The sequence below is a fragment of the Mobula hypostoma genome, chromosome 23, assembly GCF_963921235.1.
Source record: "Mobula hypostoma chromosome 23, sMobHyp1.1, whole genome shotgun sequence".
In the NCBI taxonomy this organism is placed as follows: domain Eukaryota; kingdom Metazoa; phylum Chordata; class Chondrichthyes; order Myliobatiformes; family Myliobatidae; genus Mobula; species Mobula hypostoma.
Window position 1 is genome coordinate 54,248,130 of NC_086119.1, and position 13,408 is coordinate 54,261,537.

Consider the following 13,408-nt stretch of genomic DNA (forward strand, 5'->3'; position numbering starts at 1 on the left):
TGCGGGGGGGTGGAAGGCAGGAGACTGGGGCTGAGAGGAGAAATGGATCAGCCATGATGAAATAGTGAGCAGACTCGATGGGCCAAATAGCCTAATTTTGCTCCTATATCTTGTGGTCTTATGCTGCTGACACCTCTGAGCTACTCTCAAAGATTGTCTCTATATTCATATATTCTATATTTCTCTATATTCATACCTCCCATCATTTTGTACAGGTCCCCTCTCAGCCTCCAACACTGCACGAAAACAAAGCCAGCCTATTCAAATTCTCTACTGAAATGCTCCATCCCAAACAACATCCTGGTGAATCCCCTCTGCACCCTCTCCAGTACAAACACATCTTTCCCATAGTGTGGTAACCAAAACTGTTTATTATACTCATCTGTGACCTAACCAAAATCATACAAAATTACACCCTGCTGTTGTATTCTATACCCTGGTTATTGAAAGGCCTTTTCATCACCCTTTTGACAAGGGGAAAGTCAGAGGTAAGTTTTTTCACACAGAGAGTGGTGGGTGCGCAGACTGCACTGCCAGCGAAGATGGTAGAGGCGGATACTATAGGGCCTTATAAGAGACGCTTGGACATGTACATGGAGCTTAGAGAAATAGAGGGCTAAGCGCTGGGGAAATTCTAGGCAACTTCTAGAGTAGGTTACATGGTTGGCACAACATTGTGGGTCAAAGGGCCTGTACTGTGCTGTAGATTTTCTAAGTTTCTATCTATGCTGTCAACTTCAGGAATTATTGGACCCGTGCCCTATATTTGCTCTGCTCTTCAATTCTCTCTGGAGCCAATTGTTCATTCCATGTACCCATCCTCATCGGCTATTCCAAGGTATGTTACTTCTCACTCATAATAATTATGGTCCATAATGATCTGTTCTGCCCAAATAGTTGGGAAAAAATTGCAAGGACGTGGAAGTGGGTTGAAATAGTGAGTTGTTCTAATCAGGAGCTGGGATGGACATGAGGGACCAAATGGCCCGCTCCTGTATGGTAACCATTCTAGGTCAATGATAGTGTCACAGCTGCAGAAAAGGAGGAAGTCATGGAGGGATTGTCTACGGAGACTCTGTGGGTGGAAGTTAGGAACAGGAAGGGATCAATAACTCTACTGCAAGTTTTTTATAGACCACCCAATAGTAACAGGGACATCGAAGAGCAGAAAGGGAGACAGATTCTGGAAAAGTGTATTAACAACAGGGTTGTCATGGTGGAAGATTTTAATTTCCCAAATATCGATTGGCATCTCCCTAGAGTGAGGGGTTTAGATGGGGTGGAGTTTGTATGCTGTGCTCAGTAAGGTTTCTTGACACAATATGTAGATAAATGTACAAGAGGAGAGGCAGTACTTGATCTGGTATTGGGGAATGAACCTGATCAGCTGTCAGATCTCTCAGTGGGAGAGCGTTTTGTAGATAGTGATCACAATTCTATCTCCTTTACCATAGCATTGGAGAGGGATAGGAACAGACAAGTTAGGGAAGTATTTAATTGGAGTAAGGGGAAATATGAGGCTATCAGGCAGGAACTTGGAAGCATAAATTGGGAACAGATATTCTCAGGGAAATGTACGGAAGAAATGTAGAAAATGTTCAGCGGATATTTGTGTGGAGATCTGCATAGGTACATTCCAATGAGATAGGGAAAGGTAGAGTACAGGAACTGTGGTGTACAAAGGCTGTTGTAAATCTAGTCAAGAAGAAAAGAAAAGCTTACGAAAGGTTCAAAAAACTAGGTAATGATCGAGATCTAGAAGATTATAAGGCTAGCAGGAATGAGCTTAAGAAAAAAATTAGGAGAGCCAGAAGGGGCCATGAGAAGGCCTTGGCGGACAGGATTAAAGAAAACCCCAAGGCATTCTACAAGTATGTGAAGAGCAAGAGGATAAGACGTGAGAGAATAGGACCTATCAAGTGTGACAGTGGAAAAGTGTGTATGGAACCGGAGGAGATAGCAGAGGTACTTCATGAGTACTTTGCTTCAATATTCACTACTGAAAAGGATCTTGGCGATTGTAGGGATGACTTGCAGCGGACTGAAAAGCTTGAGCATGTAGATATTAAGAAAGAGGATGTGCTGGAGCTTTTGGAAAGCATGAAGTTAGATAAGTCACTGGGACCGGACGAGATGCACGCCAGGCTACTGTGGGAGGCGAGGGAGTAGATTGCTGAGCCTCTGGCATTGATCTTTGCATCATCATTGAAGACAGGAGAGGTTCCAGAGGATTGGAAGGTTGAGGATGTTGTTCTCTTATTCAAAAAGGAAGTAGAGATAGCCCAGGAAATTATAGACCAATGAATCTTACTTCAGTGGTTGGTAAGTTGATGGAGAAGATCCTGAGAGGCAGGATTTATGAATATGTGGAAAGGCATAATATGATTAGGAATAGTCAGCATGGCTTTGTGAAAGGCAGGTTGTGCCTATGAGTCTGACTGAATTTTTTGAGGATGTGACTAAACACATTGATGAAGGTAGAGCAGTAGATGTAGTGTATATGGATTTCAGCAGGGTATTTGACAACATACCCCATGCAAGGCTTATTGAGAAAGTAAGGAGACATGGGATCCAAGGGGACATTCTGGATCCAGAACTGGCTTGCCCACAGAAGGCAAAGAGTGGTTGTAGACAGATCATATTCCGCATGGAGGTTGGTCACCAGTGGTGTGCCTCAGGGATCTGTTCTGGGACCCTTACTCTTCGTGATTTTAATAAATGACCTGGATGAGGAAGTGGAGGGATGGGTTAGTAAGTTTGCTGATGACACAAAGGTTGGGAGTGTTGTGGATAGTGCGGAGGACTGTCAGAGGTTACAGCGTGACATTGATAGGATACAAAACTGGGCTGAGAAGTGGCAGATGGAGTTCAATCCAGATAAGTGTGAGCTGGTTCATTTTGGTAGGTCAAATATGATGGCAAAATATAGTATTAATGGTAAGACTCTTGGCAGTGTGGAGGATTAGGGGGATCTTGGGGTCAGAGTCCATAGGACACTCAAAGCAGCTGCGCAGGTTGACTCTGGTTACAAAGGCATACGGGGCATTGGCCTTCATCAATTGTGGGATTGAGTTTAGGAGCCGAGAGGTAATGTTGCAGCTATATAGAACCCCGGTCAGACCCCACTTGGAGTACTGTGCTCAGTTCTAGTCACCTCACTACAGGAAGGATGTGGAAACCATATGAAGGGTGCAGAGGAGATATATAAGGATGTTACCATGACGAAATCTGCAGATGCTGGAAATTCAAGCAACACACATCAAAGTTGCTGGTGAGCATCTCTAGGAAGAGGTACAGACGATGTTTCGGGCCAAGACCCTTCATCAGGACCCGAAGGGTCTCGGCCCGAAACGTCAACTGTACCTCTTCCTAGAGATTCTGCCTGGCCTGCTGCGTTCACCAGCAACTTTGATGTGTGTTGCTCATATAAGGGTGTTGTCTGGATTGGGGAGCGTACCTTATAAGAATAGGTTGAGTGAACTCAGCTTTTTTTCCTTGGAGCATCGGAGGATGGGTGGTGACCTGATAGGGGTGTATAAGATGATGAGAGGCATTGATTGTGTGGATAGTCAGAGGCTTTTTCCCAGGGCTGAAATGGCTAGCACAAGAGGGCACAGTTTTAAGGTGCTTAGAAGTGCATACAGAGGAGATATTGGGGGTAATTTTTTTTACGCAGAGAGTGGTGAGTGCGAGGAATGGGCTGTTGACGACAGTGGTGGAGGTGTTTACGGTAGGATCTTTTAAGAGACTCCTGGACAGATACATGGGACTTAGAAAAATAGAGGGCTATGGGCAACCCTAGGTAATTTTTAAGGTAAGGACATGTTCAGCAGATCTTTGTGGACCAAATGGCCTGTATTGTGCTGTAGGTTTTCTATGTTCCTAATGCTCTAGTTTTCTCTCCACCTGCCCTTTCTTTCCTCTTTTCCTGCTGAAGTCTTGAATTAATTTTATTAATGAATTTTCTGGTGAATTGCAGAAACACATAACCAGCTGCCACGAATATTAACCAGTCTGAACACTTCTTCACTCGCATAAACGCAGGAATAGAAGCTAGTGGGAAACATATTCCATTATGGGGAAATGTTCAATAAACTCTCGTCTGCCTGCCAAGAGTTCCAGTGCTTTGTGGTGTGAAGGATTCCTTTAACTCTACAAGTGAAGCACGGTGCAGTCACAGTCCATTTCTGTTGAGCTCAAATGAAATTCTTGGCCATTTTTGACAAAGGCATCAGATAGGAACAAAAGTCATTTGTATTTTATATGAGACTTGAAACCTGTAATCTGCAGGTATTCCATAATCCAACCAGCACGGGAGCTGTGGTGTGTGGCAGTTGATGCATCAGCTCTTACCTTGGCTTTGCCCTGGAAGTTGAAAGTCAAGACATACTCTCCTGGCCGGGTCTCACTCTGACGAATGACAAAGAGGCCGTGACTCCTCCTGCCACCAGCTAGTACCAGCTGGGCCGCCTTAATCCGTGACAGAGTTCCATGGAACCAGGGGTACCCTGACAGCAGGGTCGGAGACGCTGGCGGCTCCTTCTCATCTACAGGTTGAGAAAGGGGACTCTGTTTCAGTAGATTCCAAGAAAGCAGATGCACCCCACCCAGAGGAAGCTATGGTCTGCCCTCAGCTCGAGCACAGGAGGCAGCAAGGCAGCCCTCCTCCTTTCCCAGCTCTCAATGAGAACGTGGACAGGGTACGCTCATCCACCATCACAACATCCTCAGGGCAACTGCCTAGTTATCAGGCTGCACTCATCACCTAGTCAAGATCACGCTGGCCAGCACCAATGAGAATTTGTGGCAGAAAGCTCCGGGCTTAGACCACCTTTGCATACAGAAACATTGTCCTGCTCTATGCCTGAAGTCCTGTCACCCAAAATCTCAAACACCAAGACAGACCCTTACTGCCCTGCAAGTTCTGATCAGCTTCAATGATCTAGAGGGTGCATTCCTGGTTTCTGTCTTCCCTTTTCTCCTAATTCTTCTAGTGCTCCACATAACAGCTTGGTCAATACATGCTGAACCTTCTCCAGTGCTTAGAGCAATCCCAATCTTTCTATATGTGAGGTATAACTGCTCCCCTTCCTAACCCAGCCCCTGGATCTAAAAGGCAGAGCTTGACTGTCATTAATACCTGTTCAATGACGTACAGAATCAGCACAGCAGTTAAATGTAACATGTCAGGCAGCATCAATGGAGGAGGGGAGTCAAGACCCTTCATCAGGACTGTATAGGAAGGGGACAGAAGCTGGGGGAGGGGAAAGAGGACAAACTGGCGATAGGTGACACCAGGTGAGGGTGAAGCTGGGGGAGGTAAGATGAAGTAAGAAGCTAGGAGGTGTTAGATGGAAGAAAGGTGAGAAGAGGAAGGGGGACCAGAGGAAGGAGATGGGCAGGCAAAGATCTTTCTACTGATCTATACAAACCTCCCTTTATTACTAGTTTGTTCTTCTGCTGTACTGTTCTAGTAACATGACTGGTGGTCCTGGTCTTCCCTCCTGGTGACACATATACACATACACACACACACACACACACACACAATTCTCCCAAACCCCCACTTCTCCCTTTCTCCCCAGGTTTTCCTTCCAATCCTGAACGTCCTGACTTCTAACAGGAAAAATCACTCTGATGTGATACATAAGTAGTTTATGCTCTCCATGTGATTCGTGCTGCCAGGCCGCTTCTCAAAATGTTGAATGAAAATCGATAAGGGGGATCCTGTGGATGCACAACATTTGAATTTAAAAGTGTCCACATATGTTTGGAAGCAAATAGGATTCCTGAGATTTGAGGCATTGCCTCAGCACAGAGTGAGAATCAATGGCTAGAAAAGAATAAAAATATATTAACGGCACAACTTCAGGATAGTTGGGAACCTAATGTTGGTGCATTTGTCTTTGGCGTCTAATTTTTGGAATGACTTGCTGCCATTATTTCCATCTGACTAGTAGTGCCTACAAATATGGATACACTTGCTGAGGGGTGTTCCCCACACTAACTCCAGGTTTCGGGTTCAAGCAGAAATATTTGACCAGCTTGGATGCTGTGAGGCTTCTTTTAGATAACAGTCTCCAGAAAACAGTTGACTATTTAGGACTGAGAAAAGGAAAAAAAAAAATCCTAGTTCAGAAGGCCACAGATCAGTAGAACTGCCTATTTCAGTGGGCTGGGGACACAGTTAGTGAGTTCACAATGAAAACAAAGGGAACTGAGGAACAGGATCAGCTCGTTTCATGGACGTGAAACGGGGTAAAGGAGATGTAGGGTCTTCTCCCACTGTCTTAGCTGACCCTCTCTCTAAAAGTAACATCTCAGCACAAACAAGAGGGAGGGAGGGAAAGGTCCTTCAAGAGGGTGAACCCTTGCAAACATCAGGCCCTAATGGTATGAAAAATAGCACAAACTAACTGATAGGAGTGTTCAAGGACATCTTCAAACTCTCGCTACTGCAATTAGAGGTCAGCCATCATACCAGTGGCAAGAAGAGCTGGGTGAGCTGCTCGACGACTATTGCCTGACAGCACTCACATACACACTCAATGTGATAAGGTGCTCTGAGAGGTTGGTCATGACTAGAGTTAACTCCTGCCTGAGCAAGAAACTAGATCTGCCACAATTTCCTTTCCACCAACAACAGGGCCTACAGAGGATGCAATCTCACTAGATCTCCACTCGGTCTTGGGCCACCTGGACAGCAGCGATACCCAAGTCAGTTTGCTGTTTGTTGATTACAGCTTGGTGTTCACCATTATCCCCTCTGTACTAATCAAAAAGCTTCAAAATCTGGGCCTCTACACCTCATACTGCGAACCACCCCTGATCCTATGATGGCTATGTTCCTGATGACCAGGGTTAGCTGGAGCTTAGTCACAAGGAAATATCAAACTTGCACTGTTCAGAGTGGATAATGACCACATCTGGGGGGATTTTTGCAACATATCACGATAGTCCCATGGCCAGGGGAAGGAACTGTTTGTTATGGGACCTCAATGGGCAACCATTAGATAGGAAGGCAGGGAGAAATAAGCCTGAGAGTGCCATCCCACCTGCTGACTGTCTCCTGTTGAACTCATGCCCCCTGTCCCTCCACCAGGGCCCCTGCACTAACCTCCCAAAAGGCAACAGTAATCTCCTCCTCTGCAATCTGCATAGGGTTCATGACCTCTGTGCTGCATTGACTCAAATCTATAGACTTTGTGTCCATCTCCCGAGTAAATACAAATGCAAAAAATCAATTTAAGATCTCCCCCATCTCTTTTGACTCCAAGCATGATCTTCAAGTGGACTAATTTTGTCTTTGCTTTCCTTCTTCTCGTAATAGATCTGTAGAAGCCCTTGGGACTCTCCTTCATCTTGTCTGCCAGAGCAACCTCATCCTTTCCTTTAGCACTCCTGATTAACCTAATTAACCTTACTAACCCTAACCCTAAGTGCTCTTTTGCATTTCTCATACTCCTCAAGCACATCATTTTCTCTTTGCTGCCAGATCCCTTCTGATGCCATCAAAACTGGCCTTTCTCTAATTTTAGAATTTCAAACCAAGGAGCAGATCTATCCATCTCCTCTCTATGCTGGCTATCTTGCCGCTCTACTCTCAGTTCTAATGCAGGGATTTAGCCCGAAATGTCCACGATTTCCATCCGCTCATGAATTCGGTTCAACCCACCGAGTTCTTCCAACAGATTGTTTGAATCTCCCTACATATCTGCTCCTCCAATTCCCATTGATGACTGGGGAGGCTTATAATGCCATCCCATCAAATTGACCATTCCCTCTTATTTCTAAGTTCTACCCATATGGCCTCAAGAGGATAAGAATATCCTGTTATGTGCTTTTCATAAAGAAGGCAACTGCCTCTTCTCTCTTAACCTGCACACCAGTAGCATCTGTATCCTGGAACATTCAGCTGCCATTCCTGCCTTCCCTCAGCTATATTTCTATTATGGCTATAATATCCTAGCCAATTCACGTCCTGAGTTCATCTACTTTAGCATATGTTTCCCAAAAAACCATGAAACATGGAATGAAGTTAAAGCAGAATTAGCTGTCAGTGTACATCATCATACGCAGCATCTAACAATGTGCATGTGATAAACGTGTCCAGACCAGTCAATATTTTTCTCACGTATTGATTTGGAATCTGAATCCCCAACCGGTTAATAAACCACAGAAGGTTCTGATCAACAGTTCCCAGCTGCTGCGCTGAGAGGCTGCAGGTGTGGCTGTGTTACCTGTGGAAATGATGGTGCTTGGAGAGTCCGAGCGTAACGTCTGCAGGAAGTTTTCTAAAGGAACGTGAGCGAGTGGCTGTGATCCCTGGACTTCCTTTGGTCTGACTGGAGAAACGGTGACAGCAGACTCTGGATCACTGCACGACTTGACTGGGAGCTGGGTGATGGCTGGGGGAGGAGTGGTGATGAGGATAACATGGGGTTAGCACACTCGGTGTCATCTCAAAGACATCCAAATCCAAGCCCCCATACACTGGGCCACTTGAAGTACATACAAGGATAAACTTCTACAAGTGGAAAACCACTGTCAAAGGAGAAAGGTCAATGCAGAGCACAGTCCTTTACCAGTGACACTGACAGTTTCAAAAACATCATCTTGCTGCAGTCCTAAAAACAGTGTTTCGCTGTAGTCCCCAACACCCTGTCTCAATACAGTCCCCATCTCCGTCTAGACGCAGTTCCCATCTCCATCTAGACGCAGTCCCCAACGCCCCGTCTCGACGCAGTCCCCAACGCCCCATCTCGACGCAGTCCCCATCTCCATCTAGACGCAGTCCCCAACGCCCTGTCTCGACGCAGTCCCCAACGCCCCATCTCAACGCAGTCCCCATCTCCATCTAGACGTAGTCCCCATCTCCATCTCAACACAGTCCCCAACGCCCGGTCTCGTCGCGGTCCCCAACGCCCCGATTTGATGCAGTCCCCAACTCCCTGTCTCGATGCAGTCCCCAACACCCTATCTTGACGCAGTCCCCAACTCCCTGTCTCGATGCAGTCCCCAACACCGTCTCGACGCAGTCCCCAACGCCCCATCTCGATGCAGTCCCCAACACCGTCTCGACGCAGTCCCCAACACCCCATCTCGACGCAGTCCCCAACACCCCATCTCGACGCAGTCCCCATCTTCATCTAGACGCAGTCCCCAACGCCCCGTCTCGTCGCAGTCCCCAACGCCCCATCTCGACGCAGTCCCCAACACCCTGTCTCGACGCAGTCCCCAACATCCCGTCTCGACGCAGTCCCCAACGCCCCGTCTCGATGCAGTCCCCATCTCCATCTAGACGTAGTCCCCATCTCCATCTCAACACAGTCCCCAACGCTCCGTCTCGACGCAGTCCCCATCTCCATCTAGACGTAGTCCCCATCTCCATCTAGACGCAGTCCCCAACGCCCCGTCTCGACGCAGTTCCCAACGCCCCATCTCGACGCAGTCCCCAACACCCCGTCTCGACGCAGTCCCCAACGCCCCGTCTCGACGCAGTTCCCAACGCCCCGTCTCGACGCAGTCCCCAACGCCCCGTCTCGACGCAGTCCCCAACGCCCCGTCTCGACGCAGTCCCCAACACCCCGTCTCGACGCAGTCCCCATCTCCATCTAGACGTCATCCCCATCTCCATCTCGACATAGTCCCCATCTCCATCTCAACACAGTCCCCAACTCCCTGTCTCGATGCAGTTCCCAACACCCTGTCTCGACGCAGTCCCCAACACCCCATCGCGACGCAGTCCCCATCTCCATCTAGACGCACTCCCCAACACCCCATCTTGACGCAGTCCCCAACGCCATCTCAACGCAGTCCCCAACGCCCCATCTTGACGCAGTCCCCAAAGCCATCTCGACGCAGTCCCCAACACCCCATCTCAACACAATTCCCAACACTCTGTTTTGATGCAGTCCGCAACACCATCTCACTGTGGTCTCAAAATCCTGACTAACTTTAATCTTCAACACCCCATCTTACTGGAGTCCCCAACAGTTTAAAACAGATGGTATCATAGACAATGAAGACAGTTATCAAAATTTACAGGGGATCTTGATCAGCTCTTGATGGGCTTTAGATTGGTAAATAGCTTTAAATCCAGATAAACAGTAAGTCTAACATCTGTGGTAGGTAGGTTACAAGAGAGGAGTCTGAGGGATAAGATAAACAAACATCTGGAAAGACAGGGTAGGTCAGCATGGCTTTGTGGCTTCATGTAATCATTTGTTACACATTAATTAGGGTAGGGCAATAGACATTGTCTACATGAAAACCAGTGAAACCTTTGAAAAGGTTCCACATGGTATGCTGTTCTGGAAGGTTAGATCACATGGCAAGTTGGATACTGAATTGCTTGTTTGTAGGAAGCAGAAGGTAATGGTGGAAGGTTGTTTATCGAATTGGAGGCCTGTGACGAGGGAAAGGGAATAGGCAACCAGTGCAGTGTACCTCTGTGGCTGTTCCCCTCAATACTAAGTGGAATGCTTTGGATATTGTTGTGGGGGTGGATGGGGGTTAGGACTACCAGACAAAAGCTGCAGTGATCAGATCTCCAGCACTGAATCTAGCTCTGTTGCGCAGAGGGAAGGGGGCGAAGAGGAGTACAGTACAGACAGACTAGACTAGACAAGAGACGTGGAAGAGACACTTCGATGGTGTGTTGCCTCCCAAGTGGCAGGGTCGGGGATGTCTTAGATTGAGTCCATAGCATTCTAAAGGGTGAGCAGCAAATCATTAGCACCAATGGCAGAGGTAGGAAAAAGAGTGAGGTCCTGAAGAGAGAAAGGGTAGTAATCAAGGCATCAAGGATAGCAATCTCTCGATTGCTGCCTGTGCCACGCACTGGTGAGGATAAGAACAGCATGATTTAGCAGATTAATGTATGGCTGAGGAATTATGTGCAGGGGGTAGGGTTTCAGATATCTGGACCATTGAGGAGGCATGACATGTACAAAAAGGATGGGTTACACCTGAATATGAGTGAGACCAAAATCCTTACAGGCAGGTTTGCTAGAGCTATGGGGAAGAAGAATGGGAACCAGTGTGATGGGACAGAGGACGAGGCAGTTGGTATACAAATAGGTTCAGTGTGTAGTGAGACTGAGAGGCAGTTCAGAGGGCGGGGTTCCCAACCTGGGGTCTACAAACCCCTTGGTTAATGGCAGGGGTCCATAGCATAAAAAAGTTGGAAACCCCTGGTTTAAAGTGTGTCTTTAAACTAAATAGTAGGTTCAACGGTTTGGAAAGCTGAGAGTAAAAGGAGAGTACAGGAGAGGTTACAAAAGACTCCAGAATAAATAAAAAAGCAAAAAGTTTAGAAAGAGATATGAATTTAACTTATGGTAACATGGATGCAAAATTGAAGAGTGATGAATACAGGACTGAAGGTGTTATATTTGAACACATGCAGTATATGGAATAAGGCAGGTGTTAGAAATTGGCTGGTATGACGTTGTGGGTATTACTGAGTCGCGGCTGAAAGAAGATCACATTTGGGAGCTTAACGTCCAAGGATGCACACCGTATCGAAAAGACAGAGAGGTAAGCAGAGGGAGTGAAGTGGCTCTGTTGGTAAAAAATTAAATTAAAACCTTAGAAAGAGGATCAGCAGACGTAGAATCCTTGTGGGTTGAGATGGAAACTGCAACGTAAAAGTACCCTGATGTGAATCATATTTGAATGGTGGCCAAGATGAGGGATATAAATTACAATGGAAGATAGAACATCATGTAAAAAAGGGTAATATTACAAAAGTCGTATAGGATTTCAATATTCAGGTAGACTGGGAAAATAGGTTGTTGCTGGATTCCAAGAGAAGGAATTTGTAGGATGCCTACCAGATGACATTTTGGAGCAGCTTGTGGTTGAGTCCACTAGGGAAAAGGCAATTCTGGGTGGATGTTGTGTAATGAACCAGATTTGATCTGGGACCGTAAGGTAAAGCTTAATTTTATAGAATTCACCCTGCAATTTGACAGGGAGAAGTTAAAGTCAGATGTATCAGTATTACAGTGGAGTAAAGGTAATTACAGGGGCATGAGAGAGGAGCTGGCCAAAACTGTTTGGAAGTTTCTGGGAGCAATTCAGAAGGCACAGGATAGATACTATCCCAAAGAAGAAGTATTCTAAAGGCAGGATGATGTAACCGTGGCTGACATGGGAAGTCAAAGCCAACTAAAATGCCAAAAGAGGGCATATAATAGAGCTTAAAATAGTGGAAAATTAGAAGACTGGGAAACTGTTAAGAACCAACAGAAGGCAACTAAAAGAAGTCATAAAGAAGGAAAAGATGGAATACAAAGGTAAGCTAGCCAATAATATTAAAGAGGATACAAAAAGTTTATTCAGATATATAAAAAGTAAAAGGGAGGAGGGGGTAGATATTGAACTGCTGAAAAATTTTGCTGGAGGGGTAGAAATGGAGGACAAGGAAATGGCAGATGAACTGAATAAGCATTTTGCATCAGTCTTCACTGTGGAAGACACTGGCAGTTTTCCAGAAGCTGAAGAGTGCCAGGGGGGCAAAAGCCAGTTAAGTTGCCATTACTAGGGAGAAGGTGCTTGGGAAACTGAAGGATCTGAAGGTAGATGAGTCATCTGGATCAGATGGTCTACAACTCAGAGTTCTGAAAGATGTGCTTGAAGAGATTGTGGAGGCACTAGTAATGATCTTTCAAGAATTAATAGATTCTGGCATGGTTCTTGAGTACTGGAAAATTGTAAATGTCAATCCACTCATCAAGAAGGGATAAAGGTAGAAGAAGGGAAATTATAGGCCAGTAAGTCTGACCTCAGTGCTTGGGAAGATGTGAACTTGGTTGTAAAGGATGTGGTTTCAGGGTGCTTAGAGGTACATAGGCTGAAGTCAGCATGGTTTCCTCAAGGGAAAATCTTGCCTGACAAGTTGGTAGGAATTCTTTGAAAAAATGATAATCAGGATAGACAAAGGAGACTCAGTGGATGTTTTTTACTTGGATTTTCAGAAGACCTTTGACAAGGTGCCATACATGAGGCTGTTTAACAAGTTAACAACCCACAGTATCACAGGAAAGATGCTGGCATGGATAGAGCATTGGCTGAGTGGCAGAAAGCAAAGAGTGGGAATAAAGGGAGCTTCTTCTATTTTGAGACAGCTTCTTTTTACGTTATATGTTAGTATTCATTTCGTGAGGACTAGAATATAAAAGCAAAGATGTATTGTTTAGACTTTACAAGGCACTGGTGAGGCCTCACTCGGGAATATTTTGAGTAGTTTTGGAATCCATACCTAAGAAAGGATATGCTGATATTGGAGAGGGTTCAAAGCAGGTTCACAAAAATGATTCCGGGATTGAAAGGCTTACCATATGAAGGCTCTGGGCCTGTACTCACTGGAATTCAGAAGAATGAGGGATGAAGCCCATTGAAT

The 13,408-nt window shown here is 45.9% G+C and overlaps 1 protein-coding gene across 2 annotated transcripts in view; it reads right to left on the bottom strand.

The window, feature by feature from the left end:
• LOC134336923 (SH2B adapter protein 2) overlaps positions 1 to 13,408 on the bottom strand; it is a 174,866-nt gene that overhangs the window by 47,977 nt on the left and 113,481 nt on the right. For both annotated transcript variants that reach the window (XM_063031572.1, XM_063031571.1), the window contains 2 exons: positions 8,241 to 8,408; positions 4,354 to 4,547 (listed from right to left, as the gene is read on the bottom strand). In XM_063031572.1, the coding sequence (XP_062887642.1) occupies positions 4,354 to 4,547; positions 8,241 to 8,408 (362 nt within the window). The remainder of the gene's footprint in view (positions 1 to 4,353; positions 4,548 to 8,240; positions 8,409 to 13,408) is intronic.